General features: G+C 46.1%; 1 protein-coding gene, 1 long non-coding RNA gene and 1 other non-coding gene across 6 annotated transcripts; 1 reads left to right on the top strand and 2 right to left on the bottom strand.

Annotated features, from left to right (window-relative positions):
• Positions 1-3,449: 3,449 nt before the first annotated feature.
• LOC113627629 (uncharacterized) lies at positions 3,450-9,024 on the bottom strand. Of its 4 annotated transcripts, none has more exons than XR_003435630.1 (3): positions 8,246-9,024; positions 7,225-8,083; positions 3,450-3,707 (listed from the first exon to the last, which is right to left on the bottom strand). It is a non-coding gene; the product is annotated as an uncharacterized LOC113627629 (long non-coding RNA). The 4 variants fall into 4 exon arrangements; XR_003435631.1 differs by having other exon boundaries at positions 3,450-3,670; positions 7,225-7,410; positions 8,246-9,017; XR_003435629.1 differs by having other exon boundaries at positions 3,450-3,710; positions 7,225-7,410; positions 8,246-9,017.
• LOC113627842 (small Cajal body-specific RNA 13) lies at positions 7,720-7,994 on the bottom strand. Its single transcript, XR_003435758.1, has one exon.
• Positions 9,025-9,220: 196 nt separating the features above from the next.
• Positions 9,221-18,289, top strand: GLRX5 (glutaredoxin 5). Its single transcript, XM_027120475.1, has 2 exons — positions 9,221-9,538; positions 17,646-18,289. Exons 1-2 carry the CDS (start codon positions 9,253-9,255, stop codon positions 17,822-17,824), a joined length of 465 nt encoding a protein of 154 aa, XP_026976276.1. The 5' UTR covers positions 9,221-9,252; the 3' UTR covers positions 17,825-18,289.
• Positions 18,290-23,096: the final 4,807 nt, after the last annotated feature.

Here is a 23,096-nt window from a genome sequence, read left to right on the forward strand (position 1 = left end):
GAGGTTCAGGGAGCTGCCCAAGGCTGGGGAATGCCCTCACTGCTCAGCCCACAGCCATGCTTTGCTTACCTCCACTGCCAAACCCAGGGGACACTTGGGTCCTTACCTGGCCTCTCTCGGCTTCTGACAGCCCTGACGGGGCTTCTCTCCTGCAAGTGCTTGCTCATTTCTCCTGCCTCCTTTCTCGTCTTCGGGCCTGTCCTTCCCTAACTGCACACATCCCCCAGCTTTCATCCCTGGTTTTTCCTTTTTCTTCCTCTCCCTGCCCGAATCTCTTTTACCATCAGGTCCAGACCTGCCCGGGCAATCATTTCCCCCAGTATTTCAGACATAACCTAATGATTTAGATAGATGCCCCTCAGATTCCTGGAAACTCAGAATGTTCAGAAGTAACCCATGACTCACCCCTTCAACCCTCCCTCCTCCTCCCCCGGTATTTCCCATATTCCTCAGCAGGCAGGAGCTCTAGCGGCTAAGCCAGAACCTGGGAGGAAGCCTGAGTCCTGCCTGCTTCTTCCCAGCCTCGTCCCCACATGCACCAGCCACCAGATGCTGTCAATCCTCCCATCAAAGTGTGGAACGTGGCTTTTGCACTGCTGCCCTTCACCCCTAGCACACTAGCCAGAGCGTGGGAATCGTTCCATCTTACAGGGGTCTCCGGACTGGCCTCCCTCGGTCAGTCTGGGCCACCTGCAATTCACCAACATTCCTACCAGGCTCATCTCTCAAGAACTCTGCTGCTTACACTCTGTGATCTTCTCTCAACCCAAGGACAAAATCCTACTGCCTGGTGTGCCCCCAGAGCACGCCTGGGCCTTCATGCCTTTGCCCTGGCTGTTTCCTCTCCCTGGAATGTCCTTCTCTTTCTCTTCATTTTTTTTGTCCTTCCCTTTTAAATAGCAGCTCTTTACCTCTTCGTCAACACTCAGTTCAAACACCAGCCCCTCTACCGACTGGCTCTGACCCCTGAGGCCCTGACTGGCTGTGTTGGGGCCCACACCCTCAGCCCTCTCCAGTACTTAGTGACACTCTTGCATCTGTCCTCATCATAAGATGGTGAGGTCCCGGGCAGTGGGAGTGTCTTACTCCACTCCATGTCCTGCTTAGCACAAGCTCTACGGCCAAATGTTTCTCTCCCTCCTATGGCATCTGCGGTCAGTATTGTGAGTTTCACGCAGTTTGGGGTTTCTGAGATACTGTCCTGTATTGCTTACCATGTCACGTGTTCTCCATTCAGGAGTTATGCATTGAGCACATACTAAGTGCCAGGCGTAGTACTAAGGACCAGGGGTGAAAAAATGAGTTCTGTTGGACTAGAAGCTGATGGTCTAGTGGGCGGTAGGGCATCAAATTAAACTGTGATACACAGAAAACCCCTAAAGGGTTTCCGTCCCCAAAAGTAGTAAAATGGGGCTGAGTGGTAGGACGCACAGTGGTTATATTCTTTGATGACTGTGTATCCAGGGTTTGCAGAACTGCTTTATGCGCAGCTGTCTCCAGGCCTGATGGTAGCTGAGCTCTCAAGCCCTAACTGATTCATACAGTTTAGAAAAACCCAACTTTATGCCCATATTATTCAACACCTCACCACCTAATTAAATGTGTTAAGTATTTCTAAGTGCTCATCATGGACTAATATGAGACACATAACACAAGTAGAATAGGGACTTCCCTGGTGGTCCAGTGGCTAAGACTCCGTGCGCCCAATGCAGGGGGCCCGGGTTTGATCCCTGGTCAGGAAACGAGATCCCACGTGCCGCAACGAAAGATCCTGTATGCCTCAGCGAAGATCCTGAGTGCTGCAACTAAGACCCGGCACAGCCAAATAAATAGACATAAAAATATATTTTAAAAAAAGTAGAAATAAAACTCTGTTTATCTGTCATAATGAGGGAAGAAAGTATTCCTCTGAAATTTATTTAACACAACCCCCTTAGGCCATGAGTCTGTATAATTTTTGTTGGCAATCTAATATATACTACGTTTCCTTGACTTCTTAACCAAAGCACATGAAATACCATTTCCTTTTCTGGATGATTTAGAATTACTACACAGGGCTCTAATGCTCAAGGAACTGTGACACGTGAGGGATGTTTCCCCTGCTTACACCAAACGCTTCCAGAATGTGACTTTTCAAAAAAAAAAAAAGAGGAAAATCCCCAAATATCTGCTTCTCAATTTAAAAAAATCTCCTGTTAACCTGTTAGTCGTTGCTTCTTCCTGCTTTTAGTGCTAGCCTTTTAAATTTACTGCTCCTAATCTGCTGTGGCTGTAATATTAGAAAACTGAGAGTAAACCATTCCCTAAAGTTAGAACAGGACTTGGACGGGAACTGAGAGCCGATTCCTAGAAACCGGCTAGACACTGTGTGCACTGAACCGACAGCACTTACTGGCTCTTGCTGCCCCTGCTTCCTAAGTAAGACAGACTAGTGCCCCCTACCTGTCTCGTGGGGTAAGGCAGAGACTCATTATGAAATGCTCCAAGTTTCTCAAAATACAGAATGATTTTGAAAGATGATGGGTTATTTTTCAAGAAGGGATTAAAAAATCCCTTCAAGGGCTTCCCTGGTGGCGCAGTGGTTGAGTCCGCCTGCCTCTGCAGGGGACGCGGGTTCGTGCCCCGGTCCGGGAAGATCCCACATGCCGCGGAGCGGCTAGGCCCGTGAGCCATGGCCACTGAGCCTGCGCGTCCGGAGCCTGTGCTCCGCAACGGGAGAGGCCGCAACAGTGAGAGGCCCGCGTACCGCAAAAAAAAAAAAATTTAAAAAATCCCTTCAAGTAGGAGGGTATTATTGGCCCTGTTCCCCACCAGCCGGCAGTATGCATGAACCATCACAGAGCTGCAGCTCAGCAGTATGAAGAGATGAACCAATGGGAATAGCTCACCAAGTGGACTGACATGTGCTTAGTTACACTAAGTGCAGGCCACTGGATGTCTGGAGAGGGGAGAAAGCCTGCAAGTATGTCACCTTCTCAAGGCTTTTGATACAAAATTTTCTTGGTGACTCAATTTTGCAAGTGCAGCCTATGCAAAATGCTCCTCCCTTCTTTTATTATTTATTTATTACAGGGTAACTGGTTTATAATACAGTCTTTTATTAAAACTCCAAAACTCTGGCTCACAGAAATTTGGTATCAATTAATTCTATCTCAGTAGAGTACACTTTCAAAAAGTGTAAAGTTTAGAATTAGCAAGTGGGATTTTTCTGGCCATAAGAGTAGGAAAAAATATTTTTTAAAATCCTCCAGTTTTTTTCCTGCAAAGGAAAATGAACAATTAATGTCAGCCCATTTCCAACCCACTCCCCCAATCCGTGAAACTGGGGTCCTTCGCTAGCTACTTTGTTGAAGTAGGCTAGAGCAGTGGATTTCCATGACAGCAAGATTTAATTTTGAAGCCTGAAATTATGAAGGCTCAAAGGTTGAAATGTGAAATGAAATTCTGACTCAACATAATGAATATTTATGGCCTTGGCAATACATCTTAGCCATCATTCAAAGGAAAACAATAAAATTTTCTCAGTGTTCGTCTGGCCGCAATCTCAGTGATTATCAGAGGAAGACACAGACTCCTGCCAACAGATAAATCTTCCTAGCAAGTGTGACACACAACAGTACTGGCTCCTTGCTTTCTGAATTCTGTGGTCTGGGCACCTTCTCAGAAGTCGCTGGAAATGTAATAACAGTTTGAATCATGGAATCTATCTGCTTGCAAAAAAAAAAAAAAGAAACATAACACAAAACATTAAAATCTTTCACTAAACAGACAGTTGAGGAAAATTCAACAATTCTTTTATCACCTTAAGTCTTAACATGTTTTATGATTACCACTTAATTCTTAATATTACCTGACAGGAGATATGATTTGGGCTCTTTCCCTCGAAATAAAGTTCTCAATAGAACAAAATCCAGCAGATGTCTGAGTTTAAAAGCCTATATATAGCCAGAGACTTCAGGCCTCACTGAGAAAAAGCAGCATGGGGACAAAAGAGAATGAAACTTCCAGAAGTGAAAAGCTATGGGTTATTTGTTTCCTTGGAGTTTTGCATTGAAATTGTTGTCAGTTTAGTTTCACAAAGCATAAAAATCACATCTGTATCCAATACATACATACCCTGGAGATAATTCAGGAATATTTAATTTTCTGTGGGACTTGCTGGCTTTGCTACGATTCCACAGTAAGATTTAAGAAGTGCTTGTGAAGGTAAAAAGAGGAACCCAAAGTGCTCAAGTCTGTCAAAAAGATGTTATTAACAATCTTTCTTTTTTTACTTCTGGTTCATTCTTTTTTTAAAAAAATAAATTTATTTATTTTTATTTTTGGCTGAGTTGGGTTTTTGTTGCTGTGCACGGGCTTCTCATCGCGGTGGCTTCTCTTGCTGCGGAGCACGGGCTCTAGGCGCGCGGGCTTCAGTAGTTGTGGCTTGTGGGCTCTAGAGTGCAGGCTCAGTAGTTGTGGTGCACGGGCTTAGTTGCTCCACAGTATGTGGGATCTTTTAGTGAAAAGAGAACTTAATTTAGGGACCAAAATGCCAGAGAACTATTATCCTAGGGCTAATGCAAGTTTCAAATGAATTCATGTACACAAAACCAGTTTGTTGTACTACACATGCATGCCAATATTTTGGGAGTAAATGTCTAGGAGCAGAGGAATAGAGTACAAAGTGATTCACTAAAACTCTGCAATCCTTAGATAAAGACATCTTGAAATAGGCATTACCTTTTGCAGATGTCACAAAGACGTTTTTCACAAATCCAGGAAGGGGAAGATGTAAGGGGCAGAAAATTCCAAGGAAAATCCAAAAGAGCTCGTCAGTGATGCTTAGGACTGAAGCCAGGCCTCACACCTCTACAGTCCAAATCCCAGAACAGAATCAGGCTCTGCTGTGACATCCAGGCTTTTCGTAAGTGCCTCTTCAGGAATCCATTTTCACCTGTATCTCCCACAGTGTGTTCTAGACTGAACTAAATTTACAGGACATCATTTCTCTTCATTCTACCCAGAGGAGGAGAGCAGGACCTTTGTGATAGAGTGGAAGGGGGCCCGAATGAGGTCTCCCTTCCTGCCTCTAGGCTGAGCCCACATGATGTGAGAACCTGCGATTAGCAAAACTGAGGCCACTCCCATGGCCAGAGAAGTATTTATAAACCCAGCTGTCTTGTCAGATAGAGGAAGTGAAGATCCCAAAGGCATTTCTTTTCTTTTCTTTTAATATTTATTTATTTGGTTACTCTGGGTCTTAGTTGTGGCAGGTGGGCTCCTTAGTTGTGGCATGTGAACTCTTAGTTGCGGCATGCACATGGGATCTATTTCCCTGGCCAGGGATGGAACCTGGGTCCCCAGCATTGGGAGTGTGGAGTCTTAACCACTGCGCCCCCAGGAAGTCCCTGCAAAGGCATTTCTATCTTTGCATTACGGGTCAGCAAACATTTTCTCAGGGGCTGGGCACTGCCTCGGTTTCTCACACATAACAATTACTTCTTAGGGAATCACGTTAATTCCAGGGTTGCAGTGATGCTCTAAAATTACTGAATAGCTAAGGGGCACCACAGAGAACGGTCTCAAGCTTCAGCTTGGGTCTGTGGAAATCTGGGTCTCGAATGCCATTTTAGCTCAGGAATGTTTGGTGGCTCAACCCGTTGTGCAACACCTGCAGCCACTCTTCTCTTAAAATGACGCTCGCAGAATGCTCTGGCCAGCTCAGACCTAGACGCTTCTGGGTCATGTGCCGTATGCACAACCACCACACCCTGTCAGAATGCAGCGTGACCTTTAGGACTGAAGTTAGGGTACGAAAACACTGACATGCTAAGTGTTCAAACAAAGTTTCATCTTAGGCTCAATAATCCTGACTCTTCACTTAGAGCTGATATATAGAAACAAATGATCTCAAATTTATAAGGTTTTAATTATGGGTTCAACAGTGAATTTGCTTTTGGTGGAGTGGGGAGAAAGGAGAAATTTTACTAAATATAGTAAAGGCTTATCTATAAATAAGCACAGGGAAGAAAAACATTTTTAGGATGCCTGAGTCAGCATGTTTACATGGTATGATTATTTAGTTTGGGGTCTAATTACACTTTGTGACCCCAAATCCTAGGATTCTCCTAAGTTTCCTGTACTTCCCACCCCTACCTCCCCATTAATGTCCACATGGGAGATCACAAACTGTGATAAAGATGGTGACTTCCATGTTCAAAACACCCAAATGGGGCTTCCCTGGTGGCGCATTGGTTGAGTCCGCCTGCCGATGCAGGGGACACAGGTTCATGCCCCGGTCCGGGAAGATCCCACATGCCGTGGAGTGGCTGGGCCCGTGAGCCATGGCCGCTGAGCCTGCGCGTCCGGAGCCTGTGCTCCGCAACGGGAGAGGCCACAACAGTGAGAAGCCCGCGTACCACAACAAACAAACAAACAAACAAACAAAAAAACACCCTAATGCATTTGAGCATAAATGCAGATTTCTTACAACTGTTTAAGAAGTGTATTTTTATCATACTTTCTCACTACAGAATTTCTAATGAGAAAGCTCGTAACTCAAATGCCACATCATATATAAGAAGTTGGTGCTTTGGAAGAAATATTTTGAACACTATTTTCTTCGATTCTTTAAGTCACTGATGTTTGGTGCTAATACTTGATGAGTGGTTTTAAGTCAAAGACAGAAAGCAGTATGTTCAACACATACAACATTTTGCATTTTAGGTTGCTTTATTAGAAACTTAAATTTAGGTGCATTGTTTCAATTTCTCTGGTCTAGATACATGATCTTTTTTCCTGGCCTTGGTCAATACTATCAAAGCCATCCCACTTAGCTCCCTGAAAGAGCCCCGACTTGCTTTCCTTGCATTTCATGGATGTCCTTATCATACTCGACTGTACACAGCAACTCTATTATAAATTTGGAGAACACAGGCTTTGTATTCTTCCTGCTGAAGGACTACTCTTAACCTTTAATGACAGCTGTATTTTCTCAATTTAATAAAATGTCTGCCAACTGTACTGGCAAAGTCAGTATCACACACTAGATAAGTTACATGACACTCCCCATGACTAGCACTACGTCTCTGGATCCTTACATCGTAAGTTTGCAAATTCTTCTCCCTATTCCAGTTAACGCAAGAGCGGAATGAGACAGTTCAGAGTAGGCAATAAACAATTCAGGTTTTCTGGAGTGAACTGCCAATATTTATTAAAAAAAAAAAACTAAAACAAACTTACCAGAACATAAGTATGAGTAAAAGTTAGGTGACTTTGCAAATAATATAGCCCCTACTGTTAGGTGCACCAGATGCTGGACTTTTGAAACAACAGTTAAGCTTCGACATCACATCGCTTCCTGTATGTTACTGTCCTGTATATTTCTGTATGATGTTTGTTCCTCTGATTTACCTGGAATCAATGACTCTAGAGGGGAAAAAAAAGGACTCTTTAAGAAGCTGATCAATTTTGGGTCCCACATTAGAAAACTACCAAACATCAATAACAACCACGGGGATAAAACAAATACGTCACTGGGGAGCACTTCTGAGTAACATCTTGAGTTTATTTTCAGCTTACTGGCCTCAAGTCTCCCGGTGAACGATTATTTGGAAGATTCACTTGCTGTCAGTACATGTACTAATTTTCTGATTTTTAAACTTGAGCACCTCCAAAGCAGAACCAGGTCACCTCCAGCCACAAATTTTTAAATACTTAGGGTTTAAAAAGAAAGTAATTTGTAGCAGTACTTAGTGTCCAACAGAAACCACTCCATCTGTTAAACAACATCTGACTGCAAAAGCTTCTCTTACTGTCGGTTGATAGATAATGACATGGCACAGCCATTATCACCGTGGCAACAGTAATCGGAAACTATCAGAGGAAAATTGCACATGGCACTGCTGTCCCTTGAGCAGCCATGCCTCAGCTTCCTCTGGAGAATGCTTTCTCTGCAAGTCTGGTGTGCTCTAGGGTACCACCAACCCAGCACCGCTCCAAGACTACAGACCACGTGGCGATTTCACTGAGCCCCGCTCTTCTGGGATCATTCTTTCCACCAATGTGAGCACCTGCTAGGTTCCAAGCACTGTTCTACGTACTGAGAATACAGTAATGAATGAAGTTGACAGTCTGGGAGGGAAGTCAATAAACAAGTTAACAAATATATGTCAAGATGTACTAAGCACAATGGAGAACAGAGAAAGCAATGGGCCTAGGGAGGCTTCCCTTCCCTCCTCTCTACCCTCACATTGATTTGTACCTGCTTCTCATTTCTCAAGCTCTGGGCACAGGTCCCGCGCCGGCACCGTGCCTTGCACGCAGCAGCTGCTCAGAAAACGTCTGTCGAATGAACCAATTCCTTTCTTAGTTCCCCATTCAACCTTTCCTGGGCCCAAGCCCAGGGGCTTAGGTCGGCTGGAAAGTCAGCGAAGCCCCGATCACACAGACGAGAGCTCTTTACAAACTTTAAAAATCAAAGTTGTTTTAGTGAAATAATCGCGCTGCAGAGGCGGGAACCACGGGAAGGGGTCTGGGCCTCTGCTCCCACGGGGGCAGCGGGACCACAGGAGGGCTGCGACACACGGCCCGGGCCCCGACGCCGTAGCCCCGGGCAGGCCTGGCCGCCAGAGCCCGGCGCAGTCCCTGCTCTCGCCGCGAACAGCCGCGGCCTTACTGAAGCTCCGGGAAGCTCACCTAAGCCGGGAACGGCGGATCCAAGCCTGCTCCAGCCCCCCCACCACCCGCAACGCCAGAACCAGCGGCCGGCCAACCGCGCTGCCGTGGCAACGCAACCTCCGCCCGCACCGGAACCGGAACCTTCATCTGGAAGTGACCCCTTCCCGGCGTTCCGCGGAACGACGAAACCCCGCCCAGCGCCTGTCCCAAGTCCTCCCGGAGCGTCCCAGCAGGCCCGTCTACCCTTCAGAGAGAAGCCGTCTTCCCTCTCGTTTCGCCTCCCCTTGCCTCGGAGCGTGACCCTGATGGACATCCACTCTCTCCAATCAACTGACAAAACGGTTTCCGGAGGCGATAGAATGCGGCTCAGGCGTAAGGACCGCCTCCAACCTGTCGGGGCGGGACGAGTAACATGATTGGTGGAATCCAGCAATTGAGGGCCAGGGTTCTCCAATCACGGAGAGCTTTTTGTCGCCGGTCCAATGAGGGCCTCCGGGGGGCGGGCCTGGCCTCCGCGGGCCGGGCCCCGGGAAGGCTTCGGCTGGCTCGCCCAGGTCCTTGGCCGTCGAGAGCTCAGGCCAGCGTGCGGGGATGAGCGGGTCCCTGGGCCGGGCGGCTGTGGCTCTGCTCCGCTGGGGGCGCGGCGCGGGCGGCGGCCTGCGGGGCGCGGGCGTGCGGGCGGCGAGCTCGGGCGGCAGCGGCTCGTCGGAGCACCTGGACGCGCTGGTGAAGAAGGACAGGGTGGTGGTCTTCCTAAAGGGGACTCCGGAGCAGCCCCAGTGCGGCTTCAGCAACGCCGTGGTGCAGATCCTGCGGCTGCACGGCGTCCGCGACTACGCGGCCTACAATGTGCTGGACGACCCCCAGCTCAGGCAAGGTCAGAGCCGGCTGGGGGCGGAGCTGGGGGGCGACCGGCCGAGGCCACTCTGCGGGGTCGAGGGTCTGTCGGGCAAGGTCCGTCCGGGGGCTCGAGGGGAGTTCAGACACGAGCTTCCACACGGGTCTAGGGTGGGGGCCTGATCGACCTGAACTGGATCTCGAGAATCTGGGCCTCTGGGCTAACATGGGCAATGGAGTAAGTCCTAGCGGTTCCCCAGTCCTCACTCTGAGCTGAAAAAGGCATTTCGGGGCCAGTGCTCTTCGGCTGAATCCAAGGAGCGTGGTCAGCAGCCTGACTCCCTGCTCTGCAGGGCTGGGGAAGTGGGCGGAGAGGGATACAAGAAGAGCCATTAGAGGTAAGCACTTCGGGGACACTTTGAGGGGCTGCCCTGCCTCGTGGTTAAGGAGAGGTGCTGTTGATGGCGGGGGGAGGGTCGAGGTTGCCCTTGTCTGAGGCTAGGGGCTCAGAGGCTGGCCTGTCGTGCCTCAAGGCTCGGGGTGACAGGGACCGTTCTCTGTTGCTGCTACAGGAGCGGTTGACACAGCTTTTGGACAGGTGTTAGTTGGGATCTGGTGTGGGAGAAAAAGACATGAAATTTATTTTTAGATACTCAAGGATGGGGGAGATTTGTGGTGGCTAGGGATTGGAGAGGCTTGTGGGGAGAGGGACGAAGAATGACTTCTGGGCCCTAGCTCACTCAAACTTGGAGCTCCAGGAAGCGGTCAGGGTCTGGGGCAGACAGAGTAGTGTCTGTGACTTTTCAGTGGCCCAGAGGGGAGGATGGAGGGCCCTGACAGTTAACTAGCATCTTTTCTGATGAGCACCTTGCTGAGAACCTTACCTGCATTCTTCTATTTTATCTTAGTGCGGGAGGAGAGAGAGGCCAGAACACCTGGGTCTGTTCCTTGGCTGGGGTGGGTGGGCTTGTTGGAGGCATGGGGGGACCGTGCCTGTACCCCCTGAAGGGTGGCATTCCAGTTAGACTTTCAGTGACTGAGTTCTCCCCGAGTTTCCTGATGTTGTTTAGTGACAGTGTTCTAAAAAGTGTTTTAGGGCCTCAAGTTCTATGGTAGTCTACATTCAGAATTCTGTATTTTGCTCTTCTACATTTGAAGTTGTCAATCATAGTCATTCCAACAGAGATGGGACAGGCTGGCGTCAGGGAAAGGCTCTGGGTTAGACTCCTTTGGCCAATCAGCTGTGCAACCGAGGCAAGGTACATGACTGCATTTTCCTTTTCGGTAATATGAGGATAATGAAACCACACTTGGCAAAGGTTTTGTGAGGAAAAAAGGGAAAATAAAACTTTTAGAAAGTGCCTTGTCCTCTTATCTCACACTCAGAAGGCATCCATTAAATGGTAACCATTTTATTATTAGCACTTTATGGTTTTAAAAGTATTTTTTCCCATGGAATCTAATCCTTATAGAACTCTCGGTTTTGGTGGATGGAAACAAGGAGTGAAGGCAGCTTAGAGTTACTAGGAGGCATATGTAATATTTCCATGTGCTGTGCCCATGATCCTTCTCCCTTCCTGGAGTACTGGAATGCTACCAATTGCTGGCTTTTTTCACATACAGGGTGATCTGCAGTCTTCTTGCAGCAGCAGTGGCGTCTCTGCCTAAAAGATAAGATAGCAGAAACTACTCTGTAATCTTTCTGCTGGGACCTTGCCTCAGGCCGCTTGCAAATTGCCACTGTGGTCCTTAGTAGAACTTAGAGTTTTGAGAGTCTTTGGTTTATGAATTTCTGTTCTCCTGTTTAATATAACCAGAGATGGTATAACTGAATCACTTTGCTGTACACCTGAAACATTGTACATCAACTATACTTGAATTAAAACATTTTTCTGAAATATAACTGGAGATGGGCTATACTGGAATATGGCCAGTAAACTGAAAGTCACAGCAGGAATAAGAATGTTTGCGGAGAGCACTTATGTATCTGATTTCCAGTCTTCTGTTCTTAAGTGTTCAAACAATAGCAACGGGAATTTAACCCTTAAATTCCTTGACCATTGGGCTTCATCAGACCATTCCTTTTAGTTAGTGAGGGTGTTGCATACATATTGAACATAACACTGTCTTTGAACATAACCCGTCTTTCGTTGCCTAGAAAAGTAAACCTTAGGGTAAGTATTAACCTCTAGACTAGGGCAGGGTGGTGTAAGCACGTTGTTAGAGTGGGCAGTAGTTTAGCCAGGGTGAGGCATTAAAACATGAAGGTTCTTCATCTGTTCGCTCTCCACACCTTCAGCTTTACCAGGAGAGACTGACAGGCTGTCTGATGCTTGCTTTTGCCAACTAAAGATATGTCTGTGAACTTTTCCCAGACCCAAGGTCACTTCTAGGAACAGTATAGGGGCTTCTGCAAAATTGGCCTTTCCTGTTTTCTTGTGCCAGAGAAGGCTGAGTTTTAGAAGGGACCCAAGTCGGAGGAAGACCCTCAGACACTGCCTCCTAGTTCTGGGCACTGGGTCCAGGGAGTATGATGCACAGAGGTGTCAGCCTGAGGCCTGAGACTGAGGCAGCTTTGCGTTTTGGCCTTCCTCAAGGTTTGTTCCTTTCTAAAAATCTGGAGCACCCACAAGACGGCCACATAGGGTCACGGTGGATGGATGTCACCATATCCTGCTCTTGGTCTTAACAAAGACTAACCTTTACTTTCAGTTGCAAAAGTAACATGTGCTCATGGGAGAAATTTGGAAAACACTGAAAATCTAAATAAAATGAAAATCCCCTGTAATTCCGTATAAACCATTATTATTAACATTTGGATCTAGTTTCTAACAGTTTTTTTTTTTTTTTCTTTTTTAACAGAGTTGAGATCACCCATGTCTATATATAGCATTTTGCCCTCCTGAGAGCAGGGAACGTGTCTTCTGCGACTCCCTGAGCACTGTGTGTGATGCTTATGCAAAGCGAGCTTTCAGTGCGTGTTTTAATGAATAAATAAATGCTTCTTTTATTTATCATTTTATCATAAACTCTCTTTCCTGCTCTTAAAAACATTATAGACACTCGAATTTCTGCCTACTCAGATCACCACTGTATTCCTCGAGTCGGGAACAGCGTCTGTTGAATGAATACCCATCATCCTATTGTTGAATGGTTATTAAGTATTTGAAAATATGCCCAGCCTTTCCAGTATCAAGGAATTTCAGGCAGTAGTACAGCTATGACGTTGGTAAGCATTAAAAAGCAGATAACAAGTGTGCACGGGTGTCTGGTGGGCAGGTTGTATGCTGCAGATGGGGGTATAAAGTGGCACCCGCACTTGGAAGGAGTGACTATCAGTACCCAGTCAAGTTGAAGGTGAACAGAACTGAACACCCAGCTCTTTCACTCCCGGCTATTTAGGCTACATCAGGGATCGACAAGCTTCCTTGTAAAGGGCCAGAGAGTAAATAGTTTAGGCTTTGGGGGCCTGGTGGTCTCTGTTACACCTATTCAGCTCTGCTGTTACAGTGTACAGCAGTCAGGGACAACACATAGACGGATGAGCGGGGCGAAGTTCCAATAACACTTTATTTACAAAAGAATGTGGACCGGCTTTGGCCCGAAGGCTGTAGTTTGCCACCCCTTTGTCTAGAGAGACTGTCCCCTGCATGTGAGCTAGGAGATGCATGTAAGGGTGAGCACTGCAGTGTTCCTTGTGATAATGAAAAGTGGGCAAGAACAGATCTTGGTCTGTTAGCAGCAGACTGAAGAAACCAACTGTAGCTTAGTCATGATGGAAAACTAAATTGTGGTTAAAATGAATTAGATCTAGGGACTTCCCTGGTGGTGCAGTGGTTAAGAATCCACCTGCCAATGCAGGGGGCACAGGTTCAATCCCTGGTCTGGGAAGATCCCACATGCTGCGGAGCAACTAGGCCCATGCACCACAACTGCTGACCCTGTGCTCTAGATCCCGCGAGTCACAACTACTGAAGCCCGCGTGCCGCAACTACTGAGCCTGTGCACCGCAACTGCTGAAGCCCGCGCGCCTAGAGCCCATGCTTGGCAACAAGAGAAGCCACTGCAATGAGAAGCCCGCGCACTGCAACGAAGAGTAGCCCCCGCTCTCCACAACTAGAGAAAGCCACACAAAAACAAAGACCCAACGCAGCCAAAAATTAAAAAAAAAAAAAAAAAATGTATTCTCAAAAAAGGCGATGCTTAGTCAAAAAGCAAGTTACAAAAAGGTAATTGTGGCTTAACGTCGTTTGTTTCTATAAATGTTAAAGATGTGGAACAGTCCCATGGATTGCAGATCCATGTGTCGTGCAGGTGGGGCTCACAGTGGGGCAGGAGTGACAGATGCCAGCCTCCGGCCAGAGACCACCTCTGGTGGTCAAGAACCTGGCCTTTGGACTCCTGGACACCTGGACTCAAATCCTGTCTCTACCGTATGTCAGCACTGTGACGCTGGTTAAGTTATTTAACCTCTCTGAGCCTTCATTTCTTCATCTGTAAAATAGGGATAATTATACATAACTTGTAGGAATTTTGTAAAGATGAAATGAGATTAGATATGTGAAAAACTTAGAGTATGAAACTCAGGAACCCTTAGCTCAGTAAATGGTATTTTTATTATTGCATTGCATGCTTCACTGGTATGCATTCTTTCCTGCATTCTTTCCCTCTGTTTACTTGCGTACATTGTCAGGAGAGCATTTCTGTGGAGGGTGGGGTAGAGGACACTGACGTGGAGAGAGTAGCCACAGTGCACCTGGCGCTGTGGGAGCTTAATTCATTTCACCAATTATATCTTATTTAATCTTCATAACAAATATGTGAGGCATAGAGTTATTCCCATTTTACGGAAAAGGAAACAGGTTGAGAGATAAGCAGATTTATCTGAGACTGTATTTACAGGCCAGCCAGCCACAGTCTGCTGACCCCAAACCAGGGCCTTGACCCTCTCGGCACCGTGGTTTACTTTTTGGCAGGCAGTGCTAACATCATTCTCTTAAGTTAAGGAAGATGGAGAAATACGTGATTCCAGGAGGAGGTGACATGACTTGCCCGAGGAACAGAGCCTCGTTAAGTGGCAGAGTTGGCATCAACCTGTGTCAGACTCTGAAGCTCGTGTACTGAAAATCTACCGGAAAAAAAGAAAACTATAATCGTGTTGCTCTTACAATTATTGTCCAAACCAGGAATGGGGTCCAATATTCTGAAATGTCATGAATTTTGAAAAGTACCTTTTGAAAGTTCTGCAAGGGAATTTTCCAGAACATTTTCTCCCCTCTCACTTGATACTTCAGAACATGACATTTTTTTGGTGGGGCAGTAGGTGTATGTAGAACAGATTTTGTAAGACAGCCTCCTAACTCCCAGTCCTAGTGTTACCTGTTATATAACTTGGCAGTCACCATTTTCTGTCCCAAACTGAATCACAGTTTGTCATCTATAAAATATGGTTATCATTAAAATCCATTCTTGGGTATGCTTTTCTAATTTTCAAGAGTTGCTCTCTGATTCTGAGTTATTCCATGTGATATTTACAAGAATTATCACTGTATATTGCAGTTACTGAAAATTTAAAGGGTGAGAAAAATGAGCCATGTTTAAACAATTAATTGTGAATTGACAGAATTTGTTTTAGTTTTCAATTTATGAATGTAGTCTCACTGGAAGTTTCTCACTTCACTCTGTAGGAAGCAATTTGGGTATTTCCTTAAATATTTAAACTTGTAATCGGACTTTTTAAACATGGAAAATGGCATTGTTTTTAGGAGAGATGCCAGAGCTTTGCTTTGACAACAGCCACCTGTAACACTTGATAATCTAAAAATTAAAGAAGTAGTTAAGTTTAATTTTGATAAAGTATCAGCTGGTAGGCACCTTGGATGCTGTCACGATGCCATGTGTTCTGAGGTGGGTTCTTCTGAGTTCTTGAAGTTATTAGGACAGTCACAGGCCAAGGGGTTTGGAAGGAGTTAGCCTCCCTTGCATGTGACTGTATGTTGGATGTTCAGGATGGTGGAAAGCCCACTTATTTTTGGTAGTTTTGGTGGTTAGGATGGATTTCCTTCCTTCCCTTATAGTTGAGGTGTATGGTCTGCAACAATGTAATGTTTAGTTGTTGCCTAACGCTTTGGTTGAGTGTAGTACCATAAAAACGATTGATGAAAGCAAGTCATTCTTTTACTCAACAAAGATTTTATTTTAAAAAATTGTACTTTTTAGGATAAAACGTGGTTTTGGGTGGCCCTCAGATGGCAAATTTGTTTTCACCTTTGGTTTGTTTCAAAAATTGTAGGCACTCGCCAAAAGGATCAGTAGATATTCATTGCCATGAAAAGCTTAATGCAGTGTATTATTAATTGGGAAAAAAACCCAGATATAATATTGTGCAGATAAATGGTTCATGTACATAAATGTAACAGATGTTTAAGAAAGTTTAGAAGTAAAAAGTTCATATTCTGAACGTTTCTTTATCTCCCCCCATCATAAAGTAAAAAAAGATGTGTTATTGGAAACGTAAAGTTAAGTTCTGATAGACTCTTTGTGTTTGAGGGTAGAGTTTAAAAAAAAAAAAATCCAAAACAAAGAGCCTACATGCTAAGTAATTGTTTATGTAGCACCAAACATCAGAGTGATGAAAAACTTGAATTCAAAAAAACCCAAAAAACAAAAAACTTGAATTCATCAGGTATTCAAGTATAAAGGCATTCTGATGGTTAATGGAATTTGCCCTTTATTGGTAACCTCCAAACCTCTAGCTGATTTTTTTTTTTAAACAGAAACCCAGAGTGGCTTAGAAGTGAGCTTTTCCGGGCCTATAACGTTGTAACCATTTCTCTCTCCATGAAGTCTGTCTGCAGAAGAAAGATAAAGCTCTCTACTGGGGGCCCTCTAGCGCTGTCGGTTAGAGCGAAGTTGCTGGTTTTTTTTTTAGAAAGCAGTAACTTTTAAAAGAGAAAAACACATGGTATCTTGGGAAGGTTATTTGTAATATAACTCATATTGGTAATCTTATTTGGTAAAACTCATCTGATAATAAATGCTAGGGCATCAAGAAAAAGGTTTTGTATTTTTAGTTTGTTTACACAAAAACCACCACTTGACCGATTTCTAAAATTTGTGTAATACTGTCTTTTGCCTGAAGACTTTGTTGACTTTTCTGTTTCATTTATTTGTACATTTAAAAAAGTATACTTCATCTCAACCTCTGAGTAGAAAAGGAAGTAAAAGGTAAGGAGGAATTTAGAAAAGAGGGAGTGATCTTTTCTGCCTTAAGATTGAAACCACATTTCCTTCCTAGCCATCATCCTTGTGGTGCAGCACTGCACAGAGTCATCCCATGGCTTCACTGTCCCTGAACATGCTTCATCTCGGTGTGTCCTCAAAGCCGTTGTCTCTTGGGCAGGGAGGGGGTCTCACCCCGTGGCCCTGTGCCTGGCCCAGGACGTGGACCTTCGTGAGCTTTGGGCCTTTCCTTCATTTCACTCAGTCCCTGCGAGTTCTGTGCTGAGTCAGATCAGCTGTCCCATGGAGAGCTCATCTGAGGGGCTGAATAGGACGAGGGCCACAGTCTAGCCACAGGAGAGGGATTTTTCTTTGGGTTAAAGAATTATTAAAGATCAAAGCCAATGACTCAGTGTCTGTAAATTCACCAGCTGAGACAGGCACGGGAAACATTAGGTGGGGGCTGCCCAGTGTGCCAGTGAGTTACCATGACGGATCCACGTTCAGTAGGCCATTTGGGAATGGAGTGGCATTTCTTCCGTTTGTTTTGCTGAAAACGTGGCCCGCAGAAGCATGGGGAATATAGCCTTCTGTATCTTGTGTCACTTGCATTAACCAGTCAAGTTCTCTGCCATTAATCCAGGGTCGATTGTGTGTCAGGTAGTTTATGAGAGCCTTACTTAACCTGATTCTCATCAAAACTTTGTGAGATAAGGGTGGAAACAGAGGTTGGAGGCCTCACTTTATAATTGGAAGAGTCAGTGGTCCATTCAACTCAAAAGCTTATGCTCTTTGTAGCAAATACACGGTCCCCCAGGGATGGGGAGCCAGGAAGGGTTACGGGGTGTCCCTAGGAGCAGGGAAACGTATTTTGCCGTACAAGTATTTGACCACTGACATGACGGTTAAATGTTCTTTCCCCGTAGGCATTAAAGACTATTCCAACTGGCCCACCATCCCACAAGTGTACCTCAACGGCGAGTTCGTGGGGGGCTGTGACATTCTTCTGCAGATGCACCAGAATGGGGACCTGGTGGAAGAACTGAAAAAGCTGGGGATCCGCTCCGCCCTCTTAGATGAAAAGAAAGATCAAGACTCAAAGTGAGGGTGGCCCACGCGAGGAAGCCGCTGGTGTCAGAATCTCACTGCCAGAAAAGCCTTCCTGATTCTGGGTTTTGCTCTTCAGATGACTGTTTGCACTGATTCCTCCAGTTTGCAAACAGCCTGGTGATTTTAGCATGTCTGGTGTTTGAGCAAGGAATATCCTACCGTGAACATAATTGTAACCACTGCACTGTCATAATCAATGTTGTACGACGAGATTGCTGTACACACGATTCCTTCTTATGTTGTCCTTTGCTCTTTGCTTGATTCAGGAGTAAACCTAGGAACTTTTGAATCATCATTATTATTCATGAGTCCTCTGCAAATATGTCAGTCTGCAAAGATCATATACCCCCCGTCCCTAATTTTTTGTAACTTGTTCTGTTAAGAAAAACGATGGACAAGGAAGAAAATAAGATAACCGGGGTGTTGTTTTTTAAAATAAACTGCCAACCCAGGGATACCACGTGTGAGTTGTTAATCTGAATAGCAATAAGTATTTGTCTTCGTCCGTTTGGGATGCTATAACAAAATACCGCAGACTGAATGACTTATAAACAGCAGATACTGATTCTCACAGTTCTGGAAGGTGGAAGTCCAAGACCAAGGCTGTAGCACATCAGGTGTATGGTGAGGGCCTGCTCCTGCTTCACAGACAGCTGTGTTCCCACTGTTCTCACAGAAGCTCTTTGGAGTCCCTTTTATAAGGGCACTAATCTCATTTATGAGGGCTCCACCCTCATGACCTAATCACCTCTGAAAGGCCCCACCTCCTAAAACCATCCCTTTGGAGGTTATGTGTCAGCATAGGAATTTTGAGGGGACACAGACATTCAGTCGTTAAGGACTTTTAGCACCTCTGACCTTTTGATTTTAGGAATTAAGAGTGATTCTCATTCATACTCTTCTGTTAAATTTGCCACAAAAATTGCCATCAAGCTGTACTCTAATTTTTCGAAGGGAATTAAGTGTTGTGAACACTGAGAGGTGTTGATGAACCAGTTGGAGGCTTGGGCGGACTGGCGAGAAGTGAGGTGGGGAGGCTGGAGGGGGGCACCCTGCTCGCCCTTCTCTGAAGACCTGTGCTTGGCCACCTGCGCTGCACTTGGACAGGGAGCAGCATTAGCAGCCGTCCAAAGAATGGGATCTCATGAGTCTTTTATTCCTTAAAAATGGGGCCTTTGGGCTTCCCTGGTGGCGCAGTGGTTAAGAATCCGCCTGCCAATTCAGGGGACATGGGTTCGAGCCCTGGTCTGGGAGGATCCCACATGCCGCGGAGCAACTAAGCCCGTGCGCCACAACTACTGAGCCTGCGCTCCGGAGCCCGTGAGCCACAACTACTGAAGCCCACGCACCTAGAGCCTGTGCTCCGCAACAAGAGAAGCCACCGCAATGAGAAGCCCGAACACCGCAACAAAGAGTAGCCCTGCTTGCCGCAACCAGAGAAAAGGCAGCACGCAGCAATGAAGACCCAATGCAGCCAAAAATAATAAATAAATTAATTAATTAAAAAAAAGAATAGATACCTAAAATTAAAAAAAAATAAAATGGGGCCTTTATAAAAAAGGACACAATTGTAATCATAGCCAAGATCTTCCAGTACGCGGTGTCTTTTACCAAGACTGTGCTTCTCCACCTAGGCTGGAGGTGGAGCTAGAGGTAAGCTTGACAGCAAGCGACTCGTGGGAAGAAAGCCCATCCTGTCACCGTGTGCCTTTGGGTCCCCAGAAGCCTTCATTCATCTCCAAGGGCTTAAACAGAGCATTTATTTAGAAGCACATCTTTACAGTGGCAGAGGTAAGAAGAAGATGCATTTTTTAAAAAATTATTTATTTATGTTTGGCTGTGTTGGGTCTTCGTCGCTTTCTCTAGTTGCGGCGAGCGGGGGCTAGTCTTCGTTGTGCTGCACGGGCTTCTCATTGCGGTGGCTTGTCTTGTTGCGGAGCACGGGCTCTAGGCGCGCGGGCTCAGTAGTTGTGGCTTGTGGGCTCTAGAATGCAGGCTCAGTAGTTGTGGCGCACGGGCTTAGTTGCTCCACGGCATGTGGGATCTTCCCGGACCAGGGTTTGAACCCGTTTCCCCTGCCAATGCAGGCAGATTCTTAACCACTGTGCCACCAGGGAAGCCCGAAGCTGCATTTTTTAATGAAAAGAGCAAAAATGACAAGGAAAGAGGGATGGCTTATTTCCCCGGAGCTGTTCTGGAGGCTTGTTCTGTGTTGATTATTGAGTTTACATGAGTGTCACTTGGAAAAGCTCTGAAAACGGACAGACTTGGTGGGGTAAGGATTGACCTGCTGGGTGGTCTTGTAGCTCACAGCTCCTGGCTCCATCCTTCCCCCAGAGGTTGTGAGATTCCCAGGAGAAAAGAAAGGCAGGTTGTAGCCCATCCCCACATCCGTGGGGACTGTCCCACATCCATGGGGACTGCCCTACATCCGTGGGGACTGCCCTGTCAGGTGAGAGGACTGCCCCTCGTAAATTACAGAGCTCAGGGCTTCAGGGAAGAGAAAAGCAGATTACTGCCACAAAAAGTTTTATATTACGGGGCTTTCCTGGTGATGCAGTGGTTGAGAGTCTGCCTGCCGATGCAGGGGACGCGGGTTCGTGCCCCAGTCCGGGAAGATCCCACATGCCGCGGAGCGGCTGGACCCGTGAGCCATGGCCGCTGAGCCTGCGCGTCCGGAGCCAAAAAAAAGTTTTATATTACGTGTATTGTATACTGCATCCCATCAATACCTTTTGGGTCTGCTCTAAGCTAAGAGCTTACACAGACCCTTAGAGGAGGTTGGAGCTCACTTGTTGGAAGCACTTTGCTTTACAAATGAATGTTAGGGCACTGGAAGGAAGCCCTGTGCTCAGAGCTGCCTGTGCTGCTGCCACATGGTGGCCGACCGAGGCTGTGACCTTGTCCTTTGGAAAGAATACCGTTAACAAACCACTTTTTACTGTCCCTGGATGAGTACCAGGCCATGGGGCACACACATGAGTCTGCAGAATTGTCCCTTGCCTTCACATCTGGTGTGTCATAGGGTACCTTTCCATAATTTTGCTCCTTTTGGCTTTTCCTTAAACCTGCCTATGTCCCCTTAGGGTTCATCTAAAAAATGAAATGATAAGAAACTTATTTGTAGGGAAACATCGATGTAGGAAACCTCCCTGGAACATTAGCGCTAGGGGAGAGCTGCTAGGCGAAGAATTTGACTCAGATGCTCATGAATCATAGATCATATCAGTCACCAGAGAGCTTAAAAGTTTAAGGAATCACTGAGCTCTACAAGAAATGGAAATGTTCTTTCCAAAGTTAATGAATCCTTTTCTTCTCTATGCTTGACAAGTCGCTGCCAAGTGGGAAATTGCAGATGCTATCTGATGCCAGTCTGAATAACTTTAATGATCTGCATAATTGGAATTCACTGTGATAATTAGAACAGTGGCACCAGAGTTCATTGTACAAAGAGCAATATCACACATCATCTATTTAAAAATGCAAGGCCCACCTCACGGCTCTCCACTGCAGGACACTGGCTTGCATCATTTGATTTCTGTCACAACTTCAGTCCTGTGTTGTTAGACCGTTTAGAAATAGATGAAGTTATTTTAGAACACTTGTATGAGTTGAGGTAGTTTTTGTCTTGTAAGCTGGTCGTTACATAAATGTCATTACACTTCATTTAAGTTTGGGAGGTATTTTAGAAGAGCAGGTAAGTTTTAAGGCGTCTTGGGTTTCTTGTATTGGCCCTATTGAATTGACTTGGGTAGAATCTGGGACCTCAAGCTTTCCTGTAATTACCAACGCCCCAGCAGCCAGCTTGAGAAAGAGCTCTTGTAAATGTATTAATGAGCTTGGTTATTTAGAGGAAAATTGTTTCTTGAGAGGTTGGGTCCCTTGGTGTTCGTGACAGGAGAGATCGGGCTAAGGGTTCAGAGGATCGACCTTCGTGCTGGCCAAGTTATGTTGGAGTACATTTAAACCAGAGGCAAGGAAGCTTCCAGGTGGGTTCCGGAGAGTCACGGACAGGCAAAAATAGATACCGGTGGATGGTCACACCAAAAGGAGCTGATTTGATAGCTATTAAAATAGATAGATTTCTTAATCCAGTTGAGAATTTTTTTTTTTTTTTTGTCCGCGTCAAATGCGGTTCCCTGCCCAGGGATCGAACCTGTGTCCCCTGCAGTGTAAGCGTGGAGTCTCAACCACAGGACCGCCAGGGGGGTCCCATACAATAGCTAATTTGAGGGAGAGGGGAGGAACAGTGAAAGGGGGAAGAGCTGTTGTCAAGCCACCCATCAACGTGGCCAAGATGGACTTGTGGGAGGTCGCATCCCGTCCTGTTTCCTGAGAGCAGTGTCACTGCAGGTCTTCAGGCTGCATGGGCTGTGCAGCTGAGCTGGGAGCAGATCTGGCCTGAAAGCCTAAGTGCACCTGGCTTCGAAGGCCTTTTCCCTGACTGTAGCCAGAATGGCCTTCCACAGACACACTACTTACACTTCTCACTCCTCTACTTACAGACCTCCCAGGCCGCTGCCCCAGAAGGCCTTCCCTCACCTCTCTGCTTTGTCCCCACGGCACCAGATTGTCATTGCCCTTTTGCTTGGCTTCACTCGAGAATCCGCTATTGCTAGCATATGTAGTGCTTAGAAAAATGTGTAAAAAATAAGCAAAGGATTCTCTTTCTCCGTTCTGTCCTGATGAGTCACAAGAAGTGTTAGGTCTTTACAGTTCACCAGGGTAGCCGCACAGGGCAACCCCTAAGAGCTTGGGTTTGGATCAAACTTCCTGGATTCCCATCCCATTTCTTCCCAGATGTGTGACCGGCCTCAGACACATTAATAACCTCCCTTGCCTACTCTACTGAACAGGACGGTGGGGAACGTCACCTACACCAGGCTTGTTATGAGATGGGAGAATCCACGTCAAAAGCCAAGCCCATAATGAGCTTTCCAGACAGGTTAACCTCCATGGTTACCTTGGACTAGATCTGGACTTGACTGCGGTATATTACTCACCATCATTGTTAGGCTTAAGGGAGTAGAGCTAAGTCCATATTTAGTAACAGGCCATTGTTTGGTTGTCCCCAGAGCATGGAGACTCATCTTTGAAGGTCAATGACAAGATCTAATATTTGTGATCATCTCAGTGGAGTGTACCCATTATTCAGCTGTTCTTGGGGCTGGAGTCGGGAGGGCCCTGAGACAGAAAGAATTCCCTGTAAATTACTTTCCCAAGACTATAGTTGGACTTATTGCCACTGAGTTTTAATTTTTTTTTAA

This window comes from Aethalodelphis obliquidens, unplaced genomic scaffold (genome assembly GCF_003676395.1).
Source record: "Aethalodelphis obliquidens isolate GAN/ISIS:26980383/991018 unplaced genomic scaffold, ASM367639v1 scaffold21, whole genome shotgun sequence".
In the NCBI taxonomy this organism is placed as follows: domain Eukaryota; kingdom Metazoa; phylum Chordata; class Mammalia; order Artiodactyla; family Delphinidae; genus Aethalodelphis; species Aethalodelphis obliquidens.